The sequence below is a fragment of the Bombus huntii genome, chromosome 14 (genome assembly GCF_024542735.1).
Source record: "Bombus huntii isolate Logan2020A chromosome 14, iyBomHunt1.1, whole genome shotgun sequence".
Classification (NCBI taxonomy): Eukaryota; Metazoa; Arthropoda; class Insecta; order Hymenoptera; family Apidae; genus Bombus; species Bombus huntii.
In genome coordinates, this window is record NC_066251.1 from 3,473,821 (window position 1) to 3,499,143 (window position 25,323).

Consider the following 25,323-nt stretch of genomic DNA (forward strand, 5'->3'; position numbering starts at 1 on the left):
TTTTTAAGATAATTATTTAGAATGTAAAACTTTAAAGCATTCTATACGTAGTTGAGGTTGGTCGGGACAATTTGGACAATAAGTTGTTGTTTTCGTCAAATTGTTTTGTGCCTTTGTTCGGCCCATTTGACATCTTTTATTTGCGCATCTAATGCTTCTTCCGGAATCATTTTTCCAAACGGCGATGTTCTGCTGATTCCGTCGAAGACGGATTTTTTTCGAAGGATTTTTTGTATTTTCAGACAATCCTAATAATTTTGTAATAATTGTCTAAATATTTTAATATTTATATTTTTTCTTGTTGCAATTTTGTAAATCGTCAAAGCATTTACAACAGAAATTCCCAGAAAGAATTGAATGCCAAGTTTTCTGTACCATTTGATTCTTCATACAGGATATAACCTTACAAACACGAAGATGGTACCCCGCTGGGGGTAGCCACTCACATGATAATCAAACAGCCAAAAAATACCACCAAATGTCCTAATTGGACAAATTATAAATGTGAAATATTAAATAAAAGAAAAGAAGAATTTGGTTCCTTTTCTAATTGTGATAGCATAAGAAACCATTTGGTCGGAATAATCTATACCATACTTTCCTTCAATATATTCAACAACAGCTAATGGTTTTTAGCATTGCGAACAAATGAAACGAAAGATTATTCTTGAGACCATCACTTGAGCGATTCGCGTTATTAAAATATCGATGGGAGCACTTAGCAGAGAACGCTTGGTACTGCTGTACGCGTGGCCTGACAGAGATCTCTTTGAAAACACGCGTGGCAGTTAAACATTTGGATGAACGAATGCGTATGCGTAAACGAATACGAAATATTCTCTCTTCTTTCTCTTGTTATATAATTGTTGGTTGTAATAGGAAAACTGCAATGAAAAAAAATTTACATGAATGATAGATTTAAAATTAGATTTAAAAAAAGTTTCAGATGTCTTGAAACTTGAAGATATTTGTTGATTAAACAATAATAACGATAATTTGTTGATTAAAATAAGATGAAAGGAAATAAGAAAATGAGTAAGAATGGAATAACAGTAAATAAAATAACTATTATTAATTCAGCAAGGAAGCATAACAGCGGGAGTCCTAAATTCCCGTTACGATTAGATAATCGACGCTACGAACTGATCGATCCCCTTATTTCTGTTAGGATAATATGAGGTGGTTAAAATTGAGTTTATACTGAATTAACAGGTATAAATTACAACTATTTATAATTTCTACAAGTTTATGTTACTTATTGTGGAATAATCGAATAATATTCCGCAATAGTGAAATAAATATTTGTAGAGTAAATTCTAAAATAATCAAATGGTAATTTGCAAAATTTGTTTGCAGAATTTGATCCCTTTTATTGTTAAATTTGTTGCAACTATGCATGAAAATTTATTAATATTAATGGCTTGCAATTTGTGAGTTGTGAAACTTCACTAATAACATTAGTTCAATCGTACAAAGGACTCAAAGCTTATATTATAAGAATATCAAAAACAGTGATTAAAAATTAATAGCTATAAAAATACTGCAACGAGAAAATTAAAAAGCGTGTAGGAGAAAATTTAAATATGGTTTCTGCCATCGTCATACCGACTAAGTGTTACATTTAAGAGCTTAAAAAAATTACTTCTGAGATTATACAAATTGACATGATGATAAATTCCTTCGACAAAATTCCTTGCGCATGAATAAATCCAGTGATTGAATTGGACACTAAATTCACGGGTCCGATACACCTGGCACAATATTCGAGCAAGTTCATGTAATTTAAAAGTTTCCCCATTGATTTGACATCGTTGAATTGTATTCTTTCAGACACTAAATTCACATCGAAACTATGTAGGACTATATTGTTTCTTTTCTTGTAATAATTGTAAAGTTTGTTTATTTTTTGTAGATTATAAAGTAACCAAGAATAGTTAATTAATTAAACATTGTAAATATTCGCTTGTTTTAGTGTCGGTTTTTGGGTTCACACTTTAAAAATCGATTATTTGATCGTAATTCGTATACGATCAAAAAGTATATTTAATAATATAAATAATTGGTAGTTCCTAACTTGGCAATATGAGACTAAATTTTTCATCGAACGTTGAATGAAGACGTTCAAATAAATGAAAATTGAAGAGAATTAAGAATAGCGTTGTAAAACGGAAAACAGTTTCATTTGAATTTTCACGAAGTATTGTTGTAAAGTATTATTAAATCGTATGTACGTTGTATTAAGCATGTATGATATCGTATCTTGAGGAGTAAGATTACTAAATAAAGTTTCGAAAAAAATATACAAACACTACGATGATAAATATCATTCAAATTACTATTAAGAAATATAATTGCTCAATAATAAATAGTTTATGTAGATTAAATATGAAGGAAGCAGAAACTTTTCGAAACATTTCAGTATATACTGCATAAATACAAACATACAATTAAGTGCAGCAAATCAATTAATTAAGCTAAAGATTGGTCTTAGACATAATGTATTCTACTTATTAATAGTTTACATAGATGGTTTTCATCGAATATTATATACAATAATATAAACATGTCTGAGAAGCAATGTACAGTCTTCAAGTCTTCTGCTTTTTCGCACTTGATGCTCCATCTTGCTCATCCGACTGGAATATTGTTTGTGGTTGAGTTTTCTTATACGCTGGGGCAATCCAGTATGGATTCTCTTCTGCTACTTTTGCATATTTCAAAATAGCCTCTCGAGGATCTTGGTCATCTTCTATTCTCTTACTAAGTCCCAAATTTCGAATTACATAAGAGCTAAGCGTTCCACCAGAAGATGCAACTCTGCCACCCTGCCCAGAAGTAATCGGTAAATCTGGTCTTCTTGATTTAACAGGATCCAAACGATCTTTTTCCATTTGTTTACGAACAGATTTAGGCCTGTCCTGCCTGAACAATGGAAGTGCATGTGGTGTAATAATCTGTTGGGTTGACATTACTTCAATGTGTTTTTGTTTCAAATGCGTTTTTACAACGCACAATTTAGCTCCTCTTAAGCTCTTCTTAGAATCATAATATACTTTAACTATTCCATTTCCACAACCAACAAATATTTGATTTAGTTTTGGATGCCACAATGTTTTAATAACATGCGAGTTTGTTACGTTTATTTCATTAATTAGATCAAAGGTCTTTGTATCATAAAATAGTATTCTACCAGTATTTTGATTCCTATTCAATGATTCTCCTGTAATGAGAATTGAATCATCTGGATTAAACATACAATCAGTTGTATCATATCTGGAATATAAATTGTTTGCTTCAAAGACAGGTGTTTTAAATGCTCTCAAATCCCAAAGCTTCAACGTATCGTCGCAACTTCTGGTTGCAAGCATTTGTCCAAGATAGGAGAAACTTAAACTCGATATCTCACTACCCTGTGCATGTGCATTCCTCTGAATCAGCGATGGATTCACAAAATTTTTTCTATGATCCCACATCTGTATAGAACCATCTATACAACCACAGGCAACTACAGTACCCTCTCTGCTATAGCCACATGTAGTTGGTATTGTTTTAACTCCATTTTGTGCTCTACACTTTATCAAATGTTTGTGAGCACGTGGCCTATATAAAATCCATATTCTACAAGTACTATCTTGTGAACAAGTAAGGTATTCTTCCTTTGTAAATGGATGCCAACAACCACTGTTTAATCCTGCTGTATGACCTTTTGTACGTGCCATGTCTGATATATATTGATCACCTTTTACAGTTTCGCACTTTTCAAAACCATCTCTGTCCAAAACTTTCGCTTGTGCAGAACCTGATATGACTAATATAACATCACCAGTCATTGAATATTGTAGACATTTAATCGGATGATTTTCACAAGGTTGTAGCGTTCTGAAACTTCTCATAGATGAATCCATACCAGCAAAATCCCAGAAACAAACATCATAATCGATAGAACCTGAAGCTAATCTTGCTCCAGAAGGATCAGCTGCAATAGCTGTTACTGCTTTTGTTCCGTGAGTCATTGTAACTTCATGACTACATGGAACTTTGTCTTTCAACTTTAATTCCTCTTCAGTATCAGATTCATTGTCATCTTCGTCGCTCTCGTCATCATCATCATCTTTATCTTTTACTTTTGTAGATTGTTCTGACAATGTTGAATTCTCAAGCCCCTGAGGTATTGGAGGGCCAATAAAATCATCCTCTTCATCCTTGCTATCATTAGCATTTTCATTATCAGCAGCGTCGCTACTTTTAGCTTCCTCTAATAATTGTGTTTTAGTCTCTTTATCTATAGCTTTTGTTTTCTCAGACATTGCTTTGTTAGTATTAATAGTTTTTGTAATATGCTCCAACATTTCTTGTACATCAAAGGACTTGGCCTTTTTACCAAAACCAGTTATGCCCATAACCTCTTTCAAATTTTGGGATTCTTCTTCATCTTCTGGTTTGATTTCATTCATTTTTGTTATATTAGTTTCTAATGATTTTTTACCAAACGTACCAAATCCAGAACTTACAGATTCTGTATTTTTCGCTTGTTCCTGAGATAAATCTTTACTGATCTTTCCAAATGTTATAACCTTTTTCGTGTTCATGATTTTATTATATTCACAAAATTTATTCTTCTTCGATAAAATCAGTTTTTTATTTAAAATTTTACTTCAGACATTCCATAAGATTTGACATATTAAGTCAAACAAACATTGGAGGTTATGATGTCTTATAATTTGACACTTGCTTAATTTAGGAGGAATCTTAATAGAATTGATACAAGGAGAAAGCTTAAACTTCAAATAAGAATATACGATCACAAAAGTTCATAATTTTATTCCTGAAACACGTATTTTTTGGAATTAAATATTTGATCGATTTGCAGGCACACAAATGCAAACAGAAACAGAAAAACAAAGACACAAGTCCAGCTACTTGCTCTGTAAAGTTTGTCGGACAAATTGTGTACTGCCATCTATGAGGAAAAGGCGGAACCGCAACTTGGAGTATTCATGGATAGATGGCAGTACATACTTTTTCCGAAGACAAAAATCGAAGCCCCTGCTCCGAAACTTCTGTCGGACAAATGACGTCCTGCCATCTATTGGGGAAATGAGGAGTGGTTATGGAAAGTAAAGGTAACAAGATATCCTTATAGAATAACTATAATTAAGTAAATTATTAGAATATCAAGTAATATTTACGTAAAAGAAGGACAATGCTGTAATTTCAGCAGAAATCAGTATTATCACTCAACCAATATGCATTTCGTGTAAAATTATAATTTTTATTCAACAGTTAATCAAAGATTTAAGTTTCACATTTATATTATCTAAGAATCGTACGTAATCTTCTAATATATTCTAGCCGTATACAAATGTAAGCAACTATGAACGTATAAATTTCATTTGTTTGATCTTCTCCACACATTACCTAATTTCATTCTCTTGAAACCGATAGAACAGTAATTCTATACACACAGAATGAAGTAAATAAAGTGTCGCAATAAATTATTTTCTTCGAAACCATTGCAAATATCGATTTGCTTTATTAAACAAATTAAATAAGACAGCAGTGATAATTCTTTCAGATTGGAATACATTGTTTTAGGACTGTGACGAGCACGAAAAGGGAATTATACTATGCCATATTGATATACTATATTAATTTCTCTTATATTGTCATTGCAAAATATAGCAAGTATAGCATGTATATTAAAATAGAGTAAATTACATTATTCACGTTATATTTTATCCATATCAATATTCATATTTATTTAAATTAATCGATTCTTTGTTATTCGAACAACTCTTACATCAAACTAAATAATATTCGTTTATAGTATTCTGTTTCTTTAGTTTTCATAGTTAAACAATTAAACAAATGCCTTTTTCACAGAGCATCGAAAAATAAAAGGAATAATCACATCTTGTAATAAAAAGAATTTTGTTAAATGTTTGAAACAATGTGAAGATATCTCGATATAATATTAAGAAAACGTATCTGCAGTAATTCCTTAGAAACTGGCTTGTAACACTTTATTTGGCTCACCTTATACGTATGAATTTGTCTTTTCTTTAAATATCGTCCTCTTCTCAATTTATAATACGTAATAACGAATATATATCGCTTTTTTCAGCATCTACCTGTTCTTCGGTTGCGTAAGCTTCTTCTTCGATGTCTACTTCTGTTCCTTCAACTGTTATCTCTTGCATTCATATCGTTTTCGCCTCGAAAATCGAAGAAACTTTCATCGAGGATGGCTTTCACCGCCTGGTGCAGTAAGAACGAGGTAAAATCGTAGGATAACACGTGGCAGGTGGGTAGTGAGGCACCAAAGCACGTGTCAGCATAGTGAAAATACGTAATAAACATATTTTTATGCGATATACGAAAACTCGTCTAAATACGCGCTCGCACATGCACACACAACGAGGAATTCGTCGCTTCCGGAACAGTGACCATCCCTACCACTTCCTGCTCGCACCACCTATCACCCTTTTCGTATAATTTCTTTCCATACCTTTCTGAGATATTTGATTAGATATTATTCATCAAACTGTATCATTTTAATATCCTTTCCTATCGAACGATCGACCGGAGTATCTGAATCGACGATCAATAACTGAAAACTAAAATAAAGTAGTTAATTTTATTAATTAGAAAGTGGAAATGATCAAGAAGCAAAGTCTAGAATTATGAGGTTAAATAAAAACGGATAAAAAGTAGTTGAGTTTTGATTTAGGTTTTTTTTTTAGATCATTTTTTATTTATTTCAGATGTTATTAAAAATTGTTTGTCATACAGAAAATTGGAGTAGATAATTCGATCGAATTTCTTCTGATCTAATTTCTCTTCCATTCCTCGATCGATATTATTGGATCACTAACTAATTGCAATAGTTTGGATCATTGAATTTTTACGTGGCAAAAATCTCTGATCATCTTTATTTTATAGGACGCAAGATACAAATTAAAATTGTGGCTATTGATAAAGTAAACAGAGGCAAGTTGAGCAAGGCCATGGCATAAAAGGAAGTTGGTAGAGCGCCGAGGACAAGAATGCATGAAATTTACGACGAAACGTAAAGTAAGAGTAAAAGTAGTGGGAAAATGTCAGAAAAATTGTCGAAAGCAAGGTGTTTGAGGCAAGACGGATACGATGGATTTAAAGAGAGGAAATGTTTAGAGGGCAAGCAATAAGATGAAAATAAGACATGGTTCTAAGCAGATGACACAGTACTGCTAGCAAAGGACCAACATAAGAAACGATGAAGAGGAAGAAGTGTTACCTGAAAGGAAAAGGACTAATGTTAAACGCAGAAAGATCGAGAATATTAATATTCAAGAAGGAAAGAGGCCAAAAGACGAGAGGAAAATGAAAATAGGAGCGACGAAGTGATGGAAGAAGTGAAAGACTTTAACAACTTAGGATACATTCCTAAAAAAAAAAAAAAAAAAAGGCTGTAGACACGAGGATTAAAAAAAGGAGACTAAAAAATGTCGTGAAATTTACTTTCTATGTTTTGTACTCGAAATATACAAAATTTCCTATTTTATGTTTACTCGATTTATCGTATTTCTTCGAAAAATGTTTTCAGATATCTTCGTCCGATAATCTTTCGGACGACGAAAATTAATTAGAAAAACAATGAAACCAAAGAGCAAAAGAACGTCAGAATATCTTCTTTCAGAAGTAGAATGAAATAGACAAGACACTTTGTTGAATGCGAACATTTTTATTGAGCTACGCTGTAAAAAATTCGAGGCGATATTTTCTTTCAAGCGATTGCTCTCCATAATTCTCCATATATTTTTGTATTCATGAAATCTTTGTCGATGAGGGGTAAGAATAAAGACACTCGTGTAATTTTATTTTAATCGGAGGGTGCTCGGTGAAGAGCAGGAATTGATTTACGGGGGTGGTACAAAAATCTTGTGTCTTCTCTCTCACACGTTTCTTTCTCACTCTCATACACTCTCTTTCGTTTTTTTCCCCACTTTCATCATATTTCATTCGCACTCAACTTTCTCTCTGTCTCACTCGCACGCGCTTTCTCACCTTTCCACACGAACAAATCCTTTTTCTCTCTTTGTTACGTGTTTACAAATCAGTGCGCTCACTGTTATAATCGATACGATCCAAGATTATGTCATATGTATGTATATATGTATATATATACAGAACAATCTTAAGTTGCATAATCTGGGAAAAAACGCGAGTAAATTCATCTACCGCGGATGTAGGATTTCGTTTCGTCCCTCTCTCACTCTCACGCTTATTTTCTCCTCCTTCTTTTTGTTTTTCTTCAAATTTCATTCCTCTTGCTCTTAACTTTATCTCTCGTTTAAGATTCTCTTATCCACTTTACAAACGAATGACGCATTCGCGACGAGTGTTCCTCGAATTATCTTCTCGAGATCATTTTCATCGATTTATCTTTTAATTGTCGCAATAAAACTGCAAATTACTCGGGAGGTTCTAGAGAATCTTTTTCGGTACTATCACATTTGACGTTCCATCGAGAACACTTATCACTAAATTATTGCGAACCTGGCACGGATAGTTTAACGAATTATTGCCAATTTCTCACGTCGTAAGTCTTACATTCCCCAATTATTTGTCACGAATATTTCTTTGTAATTTTCCTGTTACAGAAAACTATAAGGGACCCACATAAACGTAACATAAACATTTTGATATTTAGGAATGCGTAATGTTCTTCCAGAAATGGAATCAAAGAATAATATTAAATCGTGTGACCTGCGTTAAGAGTGAAATTTCACTTTACGCGACAAATTAAGAGAATTTTTCGTGAATTCAGCTACATGTTCCTAAATATCGTTCTTTGAATCTTTAAAGTATATAAATTACGTCGATTTCCATATTTAAGTGTACAAATGAATCATAAAAATCGTATCGTTGCACACGAAATTAAAATTAAATTTCACATTTACCTATTAAATACTTTCAACAACCTTTACAATCGCTCTCGAGTCTCCAAAATTATTTAAAAATCCTCTCGATAAGTAGAATCAACCCTCGAGTAACCTACCTCTAAAATTTCCCTCGAGAAGATTAAATCAATTGAATCAATCAATTCGTTTTCGAATCGAGAAACACTCCTGACGGAATCTCGTTACACAGCCTGACGTCGTGACAAACTGGAACTCGGTCCTGGCACGAAATCTACCTCGAACAACGACCCTCTGAACGTTTCGACTCTTTTGTCCCTCCCCCAATTTATTTTCTCTCTCCCTGTCTCGGTACGGCCGCGGTAGAATTCAAAAGCGAGAGGCAGCTTCGATAAAAAACGAACATACTTTTATAATACGCACGTATGGAATTATAATTATCGATGATTTTCTGTGTACGTGTCCTTATGTGTATAATATGCGTGTGTTGGTTTCATAAGATTCGATGCAGGCATACGTAGTTTGTCTTGCGATCTTGTAAAGCTTGTTATTTGTCGCGTAAGCGTGTGTTGTAGCGTTTTTTTTTTTTTATTAGAAACTAGAAATTAGAAGTACTAGAAGTTAGGAGAAAAATCCGACTATGCAATACTATAGAGATACGACTAACAGCAAATTATTATCGAATTGTTATTGCTCTTCTTTTTGGAGTATTATGAAAAATTAGAAGATAAATGTGGTTACGACGAAGTAGTATAATATTTTATAGTCAAAGGGAGAGTCAAAGTGTTAACAAATAAGTAAATAACTTCTGGGGATGATAACCAGGATCTTTAAGTGAATTATATGTAATAAAATTCACGATATGATATATAATAAAATACACGTATGTTTCTCCATATAATGCAGTGTACTGCGACACAAAATTCATTCGTCTGCATCGAGTCTTACTCAGCTGCATTTAATGGTCGTCACGGAAATGTTCAATGTTTTCAATCGAGAAACTCGAAGACGTTCGTGCGACGACTGCCGGTCCAAAAATTCCTATCCTTCGATAAAAATCGTTCTCAGTCTGAAGGAAACAGGTTTGACGAAGGACGAAGTGACGATAAGTTCAAACGTCTGTGAAGGGAATTACGATGGTCTCAAAGAGAAACGAACGCGACGTCGTCCGAATTTTAATCTCGGATCAACATCGTGCAACTTGTTTAATCCCATGGTCGATTTTAAGGAATTTGAAGAATTTCAATTCGAATTGAAATTTGGGGAAGTTTCAAGTCAAGCTTGGATAGGTTTGATAATTCCTCGTAAAATTTCTAACGCAAACTTTCGTGCCTTTTTTATTAATTTATTTCGACTTTGGAAGCTTCTTCTCAAAAGGCTTGAATTAAAAAGTACAAAGCAAAAACTTGCGTTGGAAATTTGCCAGAAGAAAGATGAAACACTGCTGCAAGTATCGTCCCTATTCTTCTTCTGTTGCTTCTCTCGGTTTTGATATTCTTGCGGTCAGAAAAAAAGAGCGGATCTCTATTGGGAATCATCGCGTTTTGCATCATTGAGTCGATCGTTTTCTAAACAAATACAACCGTATTTTTCCAAATATCACGACTTACTCTCGTTATCCTAAAATGTAGAAAACGAGTTTGAGTTGCTGGCGAAGTTACGTGTTGACATCTTGCAATCAGAAAAACGAATGATTTTTCTCACCGTTGTATCATTATAATTAAAAAATTTCTTCGAAAGATATACAGCACGAGTCTCTTATATATTTCATCGTCGAAATATTTTAATTATTGCTATTCACTCGTGATATTTCTAAAAAATCTTCGCAAAAATTCGATGTTCGAAAGGGTATGGAGTGAATTCTGGCGATTTGAACGAAATCTTCGCGGAATATTCTTTAAGATGATGCAATGGACGTTTCTTTTTTCTTTTTTTTTTTTTTTTTTTTTGGTATCCGACTCTTTCAGCGACATCAATTTCGTCGACGATCGCATCTTTTATAAACGGCTGGTAAAGAAAAATCGGATCTAAGAAACATAAGAGAATTTTTACTGTTTTCTCTTCATTCTTGGACAGATACATTGATCAACGATTTGAAAATGAACAGGCATTTTTTTCTTGTAGACACTTTCGACGTTTGACAGGCTGGTTATCCTTAGAAATAAAATTCTACTTATCGTTGTGCATTCATCGTTCAACACACTTGGATAAATTTTTGTTAAGCGTCGTTCTTCGTCCATCACTCGATCGAATGAAATCGTTTAAAATTAAACAGAAAAATTCCCATCTAGTGTGACAAAATAGCAAAAATTCGGTGATACTTGAAAAATAATCAACGGTCGTTCTTAGAATTGAAAACATTCAATTATATCCATACTTTTTCAAAAAATAGGATTTTTATAATAAATCTGTGTATATTAATTCGTATAAACATGTTGATTAGAAAAGAAACGAACGAGAACTGTTGTTTTTTTCCTCCTGAAGTGATCACTGTTGCCCTCATTCTGGACCATTTGTCGAACATCTGTTGCTTCTCTCTCTCTTTTTTTTTTTTTGCATTTTCTTTTTAAAGAACAATAAATCCGTATCGTTTCGCCGTGTACCTAAGTGCGAAAATCCACGTGTGCTGCGTGTACTACTGGTAGTAATAATAATCAAAGATAATCGCTATTTGTAATTAAAAAGCTGCTTCTCATTAGCGCTGCGTCGCTGCTCCTCTCGTTACAAAGTAACTACGAGTCATTTAATCGTTACATCGAATGTATCGGTATCATTTACAGCCTAAAATACTGAGCAAAGAACGAATAGATCTGTGATCGATGATCCTCGATCGAGCCTCCCCTTTCCCATAATCGCATTCGGAATTTACCTCACGCAATCCATTCTTTCTTTCACATTCATTCCTTACAATTTTAATATATGCGTACTTTCTTTTGAAAATTTCGATTTTCAAATTTAGTTACTTTCATTTAATTTCAATGGCGTTTCCTTTTGTTCCTCGATAATTAATTCAAATATTGCTTTGAATTAAATTCAATATTTAATATATTCACTTGAAGTGATATGTAATTTCGATCATCTATTTTCCGGGGTTTTTTTTTTTTTTTAGATCGATGCTTTATTCTGACTGGAAAAATATAATTTATTACTCATTTTTTTCCTCAGACTGTTAAATAATTCGAGATCAGTTTCCAGTTATTGTCAACGGTCATACCAATCGATAATCGAACCATAACACCTTCGTTAACAACATAACATCGAAGAAAATCGTGATCAGAGTTCGATCAGCGTGGAAAACGATTTATACGGGGATGATCGGGGATCATCGATCATCGCTTTTCACCCTTATCACTGCGTGATAAATCGCCGGAGGGGGTGAAAAAAGTAAACTCGGGAGGTCGAGAACGAAAAGAGAGGAAGAGAAACCAACGTACGCTTACGAGCATTAATTAATTCGAGATATCTTGTAAAAAATTTTTTTACAACGTGTATACGCATAGACATAGACGCACGCATAATTGCTCAGTGTATATACGTACACACGCACGTGTATGTATAACATGTAGGTATATATATATAATTTATATACCGTTATTGCGCAGGCAATTGTTCATTCATTAGACTTTTTTTGTCATTTTCTTTTCTCTCTTTTTTCTTTTTAGTCGTTTCACCATTTTTATACCCGTCGGTATATTTTACTATATTTTCCTCGCCTCTTCCCCCGTCGCGCTTGCGTTTTCATCCCTACGTTTATGGCAATAATATCAATAATATAATTATAATATAATAATAATATAACAATAATAATAATAACCGTAATAATAATCATAATAATAATAGTAAGAATATTAGTCATTATCTAAATTCTCTCCGTATTAATTTTCCCGTTTTCTTTTTCGCTTGCCTCGTGTGTATTTTTTCTCTCTAATCGTTTTATTTATTTATTTATTTATTAATTTATTTTTTTTGGTTGTCTGTATAAAGGACATTGCAGTTTTACTTCGTAGGTGGCACTCAGAATTGTATTTTAATTATTTAATTATCCTTTGTATTTCTTTTATTACTCCCGAAATATCTAATTGTTCGTCATGGGTCGACCAGCCATTTTCTAATTCGCCCCCGACAATGCCCTTGCTTTTATTTAACTTAAACACGTATATCTCCCGAAGATCGCAACACTATGTTTCCCTTTTTTATTTAACGCAATTTTTATCATCCCCCGCTGCTTTCTTCTAATTTCCTCGTATAATCTTATTTTTTAAACGTCGCTTATAAGCAATAAAAAAAGAAGGTGCTCTCAGTCGATATTAATCTTAATTTTGAACTTAGCTACGTGTATTTATCGTGACGCGAAGGACTCCGAAAATTTAAGAAACTTTCTCTCTCTCTCTCTCTCCACGAGCTGCACATTGTAATTTCTCCTTTAATTATTTTTGTGTATCTTTAAACATTATTTTTCGTCTTACTTTATGAACATCGATCTTCTGCCTGTTATCTTGTACTTTCATTTTATTTCTTTTAATTCTTCTTTAATTCCCCTCGCTGTTCGTTTCTTTTATTCTTCCTCACGATGTTACCGAGTAACGAAAGAGAACTTTCCACGTGCAAAACAAAAAAGCATCGTTTCAAGAGGGGAATACATAGTAATTTGTGTATCTGTGTATGTGTGTAGATGAGTGTGTATATCGATTAACACGATTAAAAAATTGCTCAAAGGAAATGTAGCGTTAATACGGGGTAGAAACCTCGAAGGTAAGTTCACGTTCCAACGGTAGGATTAAATGTGTCGATACCATGGAATAATTGCGTCTATGTAATATGTACCTGTGTATGTGTACTTGTGTCTTTGTGTATGTACGTGTATAGCTTTCTGAAACGCCGCTCGTGCTTTTCATTCTCACTCTTTCCTCTCGTCTTCTCGCTCTTTCAAACTTAAAAACTTCTTGTACCACGACGATATTGCTGTGCGCTTGCCAATCGATTTTCTCTTAATCATTCCATCAAATTTATCGACAATGTTGTGGTAACTCGGCCAAACTAGTTGGAGAAAATATTTAGAGAATATAAATAAGTCGCTTTTCAACGAAAATTTTGTAAAAATTGTGTTTGAATAGGTGTCGTTCCCTTAAAAGGTGATATTAGTCAGAAAAGAAAAGAGCAAAAATATCTTTTTTCCTTGAAGTGAATGTACATATACATATAAATGATCAAGTGTAATAATAGATATAGTGCTTTGCTTATAATACTGAAGTCACTAATCATTCATAATAATGCCTCGCGATTAGTAACGCAGTGTATAATAAAAAGCTTGGAAGAAACCGAAAATGCTACATTACGTGAAGATTCTACTTAAAATATTAAACACATAGATTTAATACAAGTAGAAAAATAAGTGATCGAACGAACGAAGAAACTCTTAGGCTTGTGCATATGAAGTACTGCCTTTTTAATTGAAATAGTTTAATAGAAAAAATGTGTTGAAAATAATTTCCACGTGCTTTGTTCAGTATACTTTTTCAACGACTGATGTTTCATTAAAAATCTTATTATAAATCTGAAAATAGATTTGTTTCTAAATGAAAACTCACATGAAAGAATAACACGAACATTCTGATCATTTATCCTGACCAATAACGAGGTTACGACTTTTTATTACAAATCTTCTTAACACTAAATACACTTAATCTATATCAAATATCTTCTTCTTTAATATATTTGATAATTGACATTAAAATAAAATATATTTCCACAAGTCCATCAAAGTCAAACTTAAACGAAACAAAGTTTCATATGCATTAACCTAACAGAGTGTTATTATTATTCACCAACACTCGTCAAAAATCGAGTTTGACGAATCACAAATTGCCAAGCTCAACGACACAGTATCCAAAGTGATCTAGTTACTCCATAAAAGAAGTACATGAAACCAACTCCAGTTAACAAATCAAAGCCAAAAGGAATCTCCAGGAGAAAATCGATCGGCGGACGCGTATTCTATCCTGGCGCCACATTTTCTAGATCCTCCAAAAGGGAACGGAAGGAGTCCACAGCCATCCGAATGAATCATTAGAATCATTATGTTGTCGATTGCTCAACAACGCGTCGCGTTTCAGTCGTAAGCGAGCTGCAATTACTTCAAAAAGGAAGGGGAAACCTTGGCCTTAACTACCGTGATCCTGGTCGAGTTCGTCCAACGATTCTAATCTCGCGATCGGCGCCTCGTTTATCGTGAATTCCCAGGAGATGTCTTCGCTCGTTTGCCTCGAGGACTCTTGTCGTTGTCCCGACGCTTGACCTATGCCATCCTCTCGAGTAAGTTGTCTGCCATCTGAACGTTGACTACTTGCTAGATCGGTGGAACCACGATGGTTCGTTGGTTCTTTTCGAGACTCGCTGCTTCGAGGACGTTGAGAGCTTCCTCGATCCGATACGGACACCACGCAGCTCCACGGATCGTCCCCTTCCGGTTCTGAACGCTTGTTAAACGAACTGTACCTGACGAATTAATTGCGAGATTAAGGCGAGAGAATACTAAAGACGGAGCAGTGTATGAAATTTAGAATCGAATTAGAGAATTGTTTAGAATATTCGATATCAAACATTCTTAATACCTTGTAATCGACAGAAAAATGTAATTTTTGTCGACTTACCCACTCCTGAACTCTCCTCTCCTAAATGCAGCAGGTTGACTATGCCACCCGTGCGGCAGATGTGCCTGTTGTGTGGGTGGTGGCACGGCTAGATCGACGGGTTGGCTCTGTGACCTTGTGGGTGCTGTTCTCAACGCTGTCTGCAGGGCCGTCGCCAGGGCGGAACTATCCGACGTGACTGTCAATCGTGACGTACCCGAGGACGTTGACGCTGGCTCCTTCGTTGGAGGCCGACTGCAGATGGAAATTAAGGAAAGAATTAATTGGTTTTAATCGAGATCTACTAGCGGCCGTTGGCGTCCGCTATGAGTAGCAGCGAAATATACTTGAAGCACGTGATTTATGTACAAAGGGATTCGGTTAGGCCTCTAATTCCTCTAAGTGTCCCGAACAGTGTCGCAAGTCTGCCTGATTGGGACTCCTATACAAAAATTCGCGATTAATCTGACATCGACATTATTTAATTTATATTTCTACGGAACGTGGTCTGTATCGACCGGCTCCATCTCCTCGTTCCTTGGTACGCTAGTGTTCAAAAGGAGAACGAGTCTTGAATTCAGTGCTAAAAGGTATACGGTAGAATCTCGATAGTTCTGGGAAGAAACGAGTGAATCAGATTTGGATTCCTTTGTTTTTTTATTGCGAAGACACCTTACGACGAATGGCTCGAAGATACTGATCGCGTTTCCAGGATTATAGTTTATTCTCAAGACATGGTTGAATTTAACCTGTTAACTGGGAACATCTTGAGACTATCGAGACTGTACTGCACTTTTCTAAATGGAAACTAGCAAAACATACGTATGCTTGTGCACTAATGAAAACATATGCCCTACGTAGTGGCGATTCATACTCGCGGGGATCAGCTACATATTGAATCTCTTACCTCTGTCCATCGTGATGGGATATTTTTAAATTGCTATGAAGGCAAGTTCTGTTAAGATGTACAAAGAATGGTAGTGTCGTGTGGATTACTATAATATAGACGAATTGAAAACTAGAATTTTTTCCATGGAAAATTTTAGACATCCTTGTATAAAACTACAAACATTCGTGTTTGATATTAAAATTTAATATTTTAGAAAATATTTTGAGACAAATTTGAGAATATCTTTCTATCTTAACAGTAATAAAATCTTTTTGGAATTAATATCAAATTTTTCGATCTCCTAAGTGTGTATCTTGTTACAAAAATTTATACACGTTTACAAAAGCTACCAATATTAATGTTTGATATTGAAGATCAATATATGGACCAATTTGGAAATATTTACTGACAAAATATTTAGGTGTATAATTTATGATTTCTTAAAATGCGTATTTTAGTACTAACTGTAAGCATTAATTAAATGTTTGTTCTATCGTGTGGAGAGAAAAGTACAATGGAAAGCTCTATCTAAAACGATGATCTTGGAAATTTTCCTTCAAACAAATTGACAATGGTGTCGTGATTAATTTGATGTCGTTAACGAGCAAACGAATCGAGGAAACATGGCTTGACATACCCCGCGTGTTCACCTTCAAGCTTCGAAAACGTGCTACGTCGCAGAATAAATAAAAATCCTCTACGCACGCGTCGTATGAAAGAATGCTCGATCGATATTCTAATTAAGGAGATAGAAAACAAAAAGATAGGCTCAGCAAGTTAAACAAAGAAATCGATCAGAAATATGTAACCTAACGAAAGATCTAGGCACTAATGATCGAGAAAAAAGAAAGACCATTCTAAGTAGTATTTCAAAATGATTCTTGATTTAAATGTCGATGTCAATTATTCATTCTATTTGATACAATATATTAAAAAAACAAATAAAAAAAGTAAAAAATGATCGAAATTACAAGGGCAAAGATTAGTTAGAAGATAAGGAGAGTGGAAATGAGATTATTTAAAGTCACAACGGGACAAGTTTCAACTAGCAACAATTTTCGCAAATGCAGAAAACTAGCAGCGTTACTTTTATGCAAATTTTTATCTTTATCTTGATGTTTTGCATTAATATAATTATGATACTCCTGCCTCGGTTCTACTTGCGCGACACTGCTCGCAAAAAAAGGGTTTCAAAGAAGAGTATGAGAGAGTATGGTCACCTTCGGAACTTGTCCAACCTTTCCAAAATAAAAGACGTCGAAATCAAATGCAACTGATCCAGGGATTTCGAAAGAAAGCTTTCCAAGAATAAAAATATCGATTACTTCCTAGGAAAAACAGAATCAGTTTCTACTTGAAAAAAAGAAGAAAGAGAGAAGATAGAAAGAGAGAGAGAGACAGAGAGAGAGAGAGAGAGAGAGAATAATGGTTTAAAGAGAGAACAATTTATCTACGGTCCTGATAATCGATGCCGCGACTTCGAATGTTTCCAACCACGTCGATTTGAATTCAAAGAAAGATAGAAAAGAGAAAGAGAAGACACATGTTACATCTGCTGTGACGAACAGTAAAACAATACGGTAACATGTGAAAAAGATGGCGACTTCTTGATATTTTAAGATAAAAATAAGGTGTGTTTTGAGATATCAAATATTCACAAAGACATTGACAAAGAATAAAGAACCTAAACTTCAAGCATTTTCCAAATATAGTAATATGCCGACAAAGTTTGGAGGCACTCTGCATATGTAGTATAAATTCTCTAACTTTAATAATTAGACAGCAATCTTTTTACCATGTTACTGTGCGAACGATAGGATTTCTAATTTACCGAATTGAATCGCCAACACTCACCTAAACAAACTGTGAGACGTGCTAGGCTGAAGCTTTCCATTTCCATTGTTCGACGGCGGACCTGTCGGCGGTTGCGGTTCACTGGCCGATCGTTGGACTAATGCTGGAGCTCTACTACTTTTCGACAGCCCGGCCGAGGTGGTTCCAGGCATCATCTCGATGCTGGAACTTTCCCTCGATGAATTGAGCGTCTGTTGTAGCAGATTCAAAATCAATCTGATGTCCTCACCCATAGAATGCTCCAGTGAGGTCACTTGTCGCGATAGTTGGTCTATTCTCGCGTTTATCTCTTCTACAGGCCGGCCTGGTCCACTTTGAAAGTCACCTAGAATTAGAAATAATCGGATAAAAAAATCTGTTCAACTGGAACTTGAGAAATTTTCATCTCAAAATAGTTTTAATTGATGTTAAGCGTGTACCTATTAATTCGGTACCTTTTTAAAATTCAATTTTTAATTCAAATATTTGTCTGTCTTACGTTTCGAAGAATTTTGTAAAAGTGTCATCTGCATTTATATGTAAAAAGTTCGTATATATTGGTGCGATGTAAATGTCTCGATGATAAATTTAATATTTCGAGATTCATAGATAAAATTTCAATTTGGTTTAAGGGGCACCTTTTTAAGCGACCTCTTCAATATCTATTTTTCATTTCTCAGCAATTTTCGGATAAGTCTCCTCACGTACATGACAAACACATATGATTCACGAGCAAAGGTGGCAACATTCGATCGTGATACAATACACAAACGACGGGGAATGAAACATGGAAACACAATTCCACGCACCATGAGATTGTGGATGTTGCGGTGGCGATGGCGTGGTATAATGACTGGATGTCGTCGAGGTTGGATGCACAGCGTTTTGGCTGAGGCAGCTTTCACCGGCGGCTGAGCTTCTCCGTGTTGGTTTCGTCAACGGCGTGGTCACTGGATAAACCCAGGCACAGAAGTATCAGTACCACGATCCGGGAAGTCAGACACGAACCTTCCTAATCTCTAAAAGTGCCTCTTATCTCCAAAGAAAAGAAGGGAACCAGAAGGAGGAGACAGATAGGCAGAGAGCCACAGAAGAAGAGAGAAAGAAAAAAACTGAGAAAGAGCGAGAGAAAAAAAGAGGTCGACAACTCTTGTATAAATTATGTTATTTTCCAGGGACTTAATTGCAATTGTGTCCCAGTTTCTTCAGCATTGGTTCATCGCCAGCTGATTATTGCGAGATAAACATTGTGTGTCTGTTCCGTTGCGACGATTTAGAAAAACTTGGCCAGTCTACTCCGCCAAATGGATACTTACTCTGCTTGGCAAGGTAATCGTGACTCGTCAGTGGTTGAAGATGGATCTTGTGCTGACGTAGGTCCGGTATGCTGCGCTTGAGATGGGTTAGCATGCCTGAACAACCAGGTTTCAAGGTGTTAACGAACTCGGGAATCAAATGCAAACGCAAAGCTTATAAACGCTGCACGCTTAACCCAAACGCCTCTGATTTGCTTAGCTCGAGATGTGATGAGACGAGCTCGATTGATCATAAAAATAAACTAAAATGTTTTAAATAAAAATATTGTAGAATACGACTTTTAAGGTTTTAGAATTTTCTGAAATAGAAATGTTCTAGAATATAATTTTAGAATGTTTAAAGTAAAAATACCTTAGAAAATAATTTTAGAATAATTTGAAGGCAAAATATTTTACAAAATTTTCCCCCGTCAAGCTCATCTCTTATATCGAAGATAAGGATAATTCTTTTTTATTTTAATCTAGATTTCACATCGTATTCTATTTACCTTAAATATTAATCATAAAAGAAATATCGCTTCGTAAAACGAAGGAAAAAAGATAATACTGGCGATCTTGAAATCTTAAAAATCTATATTTTGAATACTTTCATTCCAAGAGAATTCCCTAAAATATATACAAAAATGTTATATGGTTACAAAATTGTTATGTATATACGTGATATGAATATCTACAAAATTATAATTTCAGAGACTTCAAGATCACATTACAGATCATACTACGTCGATCAAAGCGATTGGGCTAAGGGGATGTTTTAGCGGACAGAAAAAGAGGGAAAGGTAGAAAGAAAGGAGGAAATATGTCGGTCGAGTAAAGCTCGTGATAAAATGATCTATGCTACAGAGACGAGATCTTAGAAAAAAAAGTGTCTATGGTGGAATGAAGATCTTTATGAGACACGAACTAGTAGCAATTGAATCAAGATGAATCTGATTGAAACTGTAATTTGGCGATCGTGAAGTGGAAAGGGGGACAGATTTGTAATTTTCAAGAAAGTTTCTATTTTTCATTAGCAAGATTTTATCTAATACAAAGTGAAATTGATGTACGAAAAATTTGCTACTTTAATATTGTATAACTAGACTGCGAATACTTACGACGAGAATATACAAGGATGTGTACTTACAAATGTAAAGATATATAATATATCAAAAGTACTACGTTTTATTTAAGTTTCGATACTGTATTTTGCATAAACATTCGCAGTCTATAACAATTCAGCATCCACAAGGTTTCTTTAAAACTTTCATATTTACAGATTAATTTCATAGAATTTCTAATAAAAGAATGAATTTACTAACGATAAATGAGCGGAAAAGATCTTGAAAATACTAATAAGCTCTTTCAGCAGAATTTTCTTTCTCTCAACACAGTTACTATTCGTGATTAAAGCAAGTGAAAAAAGTGGGTGAAAATTGCACAATTTCCAATCAAGTGTTAGTAAAAAGGAAAAATTCACATCCCACCGCTTCCACTCCAGGACTACTGTATAGTTGGAGGCAACTGCGATTACTGCACTCTGCTAGATAAGATTCGGAATTACCTTTCCACAATAACGTTGTTAATCGGTCCGGCAAAATCGGTTCTCTTCGGAGATTCTAAGCGGTCCAAACTCGTGTAACGAGTAATAAGTATATAAGATAAATAAAGGAATAAAGGGGCAAGCTGAGCTTCTCAATAAATATATACAACGTTCCGAGAAGTATCTATATCTCTCAAAATATACTTTTTAAATGATAAGCGATAATCGATGTGGCAGGTGTTTGCGAAGCAATGATTCAAAAGTACTTTCCTGAATCATAAGGATCTTCCAACGACCACATGTATAGCAAACGTTCGAAACCGAGTAAATCGTAACAGAAGTCCTTACTCGAATATGTATTAAGAATATTCTATTTATCGTGCAGAGAACAACATTCCTCAGACAGTAAGTAGAGGCAAACAAGAGAAAGAGAGAGTTACAGAGAAAGAGTATTACTCCACTCCGATGGGGAAAAATGGAGTAAAAGAGAATCGATCGACCGAATACACGCGATTTTTCTCACCGGTTATGGAGTTCAATGTGGAACTTCTTTGCTTTGGCTCGTCGAACTCTAGGTTCAATGGTGTCACGTCTTGGCCGGCTTTGTCGGTACTGAACTCCAGAATTCCATGACCACTCCCTTTGTCGCTGTTTTTGATAGCAACGAAGAAATATGTGAGTTTGAGTGAGAGAAAGCATTTATTCGTTTGTGTGGTTTTGATTGAAAAATTCTTACTAGTCTTCCTGATCACCCTGTAAAGAGTCTTGTCGACCAGTAGGGATAAGATTGGTGCCAGGACCACCGGGTCCTCGACGGTATCTTGGTGGACGGAAAGCGAATCTCCTAGCGTCGACATCGACGTCCGTTGGAGTACTGACGGGAAACCTTGCTGATATTGGATCAACACCAGCCTGTTCCTCCTGTAAATTAACACGAAATTTCATTAACTCTTCCAAGCATGAAGTAAATACAAAATTCTATTCTTGTATGTTACATATTATTAACGAATAAAGAAGAATAGAAACGCTAGATAGCGATTACAAACGCTGAATTGGCGTTTGACACTGACCAGCGCACACGTGCGCAGTTTGCGTTAGGTCAGGGAAGAGCTACGACAAAGACGGACATAATAAAGGATTAAAAATCTTCCATTTAAATTACAGTATCTCAGGATAGATAAGGGATATCGAGTTAAACTAAAAAGCATTTTAAAAGGGAAGCTTCCCTTATCCATTACCAATTATGAATAAAAGGATATATAAATAATACGTACATCTCTCAGATTAAAAGTGATCTCGAGATTCTGGCTAAAGTGATTGGAGAACTCCGGATAAAGAGCCAAAACGTCGAGTAAATCATCCCTGTGTATCTTGTGCAGGTCACAGTACGTCAACGCACGCACGTTACAAGACGCTTTGCCGACAGTCGGATATATGCAAGGATTCTCCCCGAATATGTCGTCCTTGGCCAGGATTGCCATCACAACGTCGCCCTTCAATATCTCTATGCTGCCGCGCGATATGAAGTACAGGGACGTTAACACGTCTCCTCGATGAACTAACGTATCACCGGGTGGTGCGTGTGTCGTTTTAAATTTTAATGATAACGCCCTAATTAAAAAAAAAAGAAGAAAATATTAATCAATTCATTTTTTCATTTTGTTAAACATCTAGCTATATGTATACCCTTGGTGAAAAGATATTAATACATTAATTAAGACATTAATAGTGTTTTAAAAGATATCTAGCTTACGTACCTTAAACAACCAGGACTGGCACCCTCGAAGGCTCTACAGTTGTTTAAAAGATTTCTATTCAAATGAAGACAGATGTCCGCCTGAAGGCACTCGGGGAATCCTTTTAGAACGCTGTTCATGTCGATTCCGTTCGTGTACGTCCAAGCATGTTGAAAGTACTCTTCCAACCGTTGACGAAGCGGATTAGGGATCTGATGGAACTTGATGAACTCTCGAACTCGAAGCATTTGCGTATGGTATCTTGCTGTACCGCTGTAAAGCCTCTGAATGATCGCTGAGACGTTACCGAAGATACTGGCATACATCAAAGCTGGAACAAAGTATAGCCGAGTTAATTCGTCGTACGTACATTAGTCACTAATTGAAACGATTACATCATTCTGATCGATGCTTACATCCGATTAGCATAACGATTATAGTAAATATCTTCTCGGCATCCGTGTTTGGAGCCACGTTTCCAAAGCCCACTGATGTCAAACTACTAAAGGTGAAATATAGTGCTGTGATATAGCGGCTCTAAAAATGGACAGAGGTAAGAGCTTTAGTCGAAACGACTGATGAAGAACTATTTTCGATTCTAGAATAATAAACGAGCGTTCGGGTCGTTTCGCGTGACATTAGATTAGCCACGAAACGACGTTAAAAAGTTACAGTTTGATGAGTTTATTCACCCTTATACTCGGCCCTCCGGTGTTGTTGTGAAAATAAAACTGATGCGTGTCGTTGGCCAGAATATCGAGCCAACCGACTTTGCTCTTCAGCGTTGGTCTCTCAGCGTTTCCTATGGCGTACCTTCAACAAAACGATTCTATCTTTTATCATTTTGTTTCCATTTGAATCTATTACAAATTTAGAAATAATATTTCCTTCGGTACAAAATTAACTTCTTTCACAAATTCTTTTCTTCGACTCTTAAAGGAAAAGAAAAACGTGATACGTACGTCAGTCTTCTGACTTTAATATCATTTTATGAATAAAAAAGTATTTTGATATGACATAAATAATAAAATGACATTTCACTATATCTAGAAAAAAATTGTAAAAGGTATAAAAAAAAATAATTTATTGGTGAAAGCTAAAAAAATGCGACATATCGTGTTCTTCTTTTGTAGTCTTCAGACATAATAATACATTTAAACACGTTTTTAAATTTGTGACATATTATCAAGTAGAAACGCTATACATTTAAGGATTAATATCTCAAATTTTTTAACAGGAAACTCACCATATACACGCCATCCAATGGGCACTAAGAGCGAAGGTGCCCATCAAAAGGAGTAAAACCGCAGCTCCATATTCGCTATACCTGTCGATTTTCCTGGCTACTCTGACGAGTCGCAGAAGACGAGCAGTCTTCAATAGTCCTATCAAGGTGGTCGTCTGTAAAGAACACGTCACACTTTGTCGATCTCACGCTCGGCCGTACGACACTCTTGGTTCTGTGCTCGAGTTTTCCGTGGAAGCTAAAGTGAACTGACTTTGGCCATCAGTCGAACATCAGCCACGAAGAATACCAATTTTATGATAATTTCATTACGGACGTTTCAATAGGATTGCGTTTGGAATTTCACCCAATTCTTTCAAACGTGATTACGTTTAATGCTGGATATTAAATTTTGATTTTTATTCTATAGCACTTTTGAAGAACGAATTCCTATTGCTACAAGCAATGGGATCATGTGAATAAATTAATTTTGTGCATAGACTGAGAAGAACGCTGAAAAATACAGCACATAAATAGAAATGTTTCACTCTTTCTTATTTCGCCTATATAGCTACTAATTATCACGATAAGTATTTTATTTTGGCCTTTTTGTATATTTTTGTATATTATGTTTTGCAGCCTTAAATTTATAACAATTGTCTTATCTCAAATATTTTCTATAATTTTGCCCACTATGTATATTTTATACATTCTTGTATACATAAATTTTCTATGTATCATAAATATAAAAACATTCGCAGTCTGCTTGCATATTTCATATTTTAGATACACTATCTTGGTTGAATGCAGTGACCCGATAAAAAATGTAACGCTAGATAGAAACGTAATAAATAATTGATCTGGCCTGGATATACAGACGTTCTAGACTAACAATAAGCATTCCACGTAATCAGGTTTTTATCGAACGGTCTTCCCTTGGTTGCAACAACGCCAAAGTCAGTTTGACAGTCTGAGTTATGGGTTTAACCGTAGTTCTTACGAGGAATCTCTAGTACGCCGACTGTTGTCCTCGAGTTCGATCGATCGAGACGTCGGTCACTTTTAGGTCAGTCAGAAGCTTTGCAATACTTAATATCCTCTTTTCATTTTTCAGGAATATTTAATCTTCATAAGAAAAGAAGAGTGAAATAAAGAAAAAAAAAGTTTTCTTCGTTTCAATGTAATCTTTCATTTAGACAAAAAGAAATTGGAACCTGCATTTTTATATGTGTCAAAGAGGCGAGGAAAAAGGAAACTGCAGAAATTTCAACTG

General features: G+C 35.0%; 2 protein-coding genes across 9 annotated transcripts in view; both read right to left on the minus strand.

Moving 5' to 3' along the window:
• Window positions 1-83: 83 nt before the first annotated feature.
• On the minus strand, window positions 84-4,933 carry LOC126873372 (gastrulation defective protein 1 homolog). Its single transcript, XM_050634173.1, has one exon. It carries the CDS (start codon window positions 4,587-4,589, stop codon window positions 2,589-2,591), a length of 2,001 nt encoding a protein of 666 aa, XP_050490130.1. The 5' UTR covers window positions 4,590-4,933; the 3' UTR covers window positions 84-2,588.
• A 2,769-nt stretch (window positions 4,934-7,702) lies between these two features.
• Window positions 7,703-25,323, minus strand: part of LOC126873370 (potassium voltage-gated channel subfamily H member 6) — a 145,763-nt gene continuing 128,142 nt past the window's right edge. For 3 of the 8 annotated variants that reach the window (XM_050634167.1, XM_050634166.1, XM_050634165.1), the window contains 13 exons: window positions 24,072-24,226; window positions 23,518-23,638; window positions 23,242-23,362; window positions 22,847-23,156; window positions 22,364-22,700; window positions 21,826-22,010; window positions 21,613-21,737; window positions 19,568-19,663; window positions 19,061-19,201; window positions 18,273-18,597; window positions 17,639-17,716; window positions 15,551-15,784; window positions 7,703-15,395 (listed from right to left, as the gene is read on the minus strand). In XM_050634167.1, the coding sequence (XP_050490124.1) occupies window positions 15,062-15,395; window positions 15,551-15,784; window positions 17,639-17,716; window positions 18,273-18,597; window positions 19,061-19,201; window positions 19,568-19,663; window positions 21,613-21,737; window positions 21,826-22,010; window positions 22,364-22,700; window positions 22,847-23,156; window positions 23,242-23,362; window positions 23,518-23,638; window positions 24,072-24,226 (2,562 nt within the window). In that variant the 3' untranslated portion in view covers window positions 7,703-15,061. The remainder of the gene's footprint in view (window positions 15,396-15,550; window positions 15,785-17,638; window positions 17,717-18,272; window positions 18,598-19,060; window positions 19,202-19,567; window positions 19,664-21,612; window positions 21,738-21,825; window positions 22,011-22,363; window positions 22,701-22,846; window positions 23,157-23,241; window positions 23,363-23,517; window positions 23,639-24,071; window positions 24,227-25,323) is intronic. The other 5 variants (XM_050634170.1, XM_050634168.1, XM_050634171.1 and 2 more) reach the window with 4 other exon arrangements.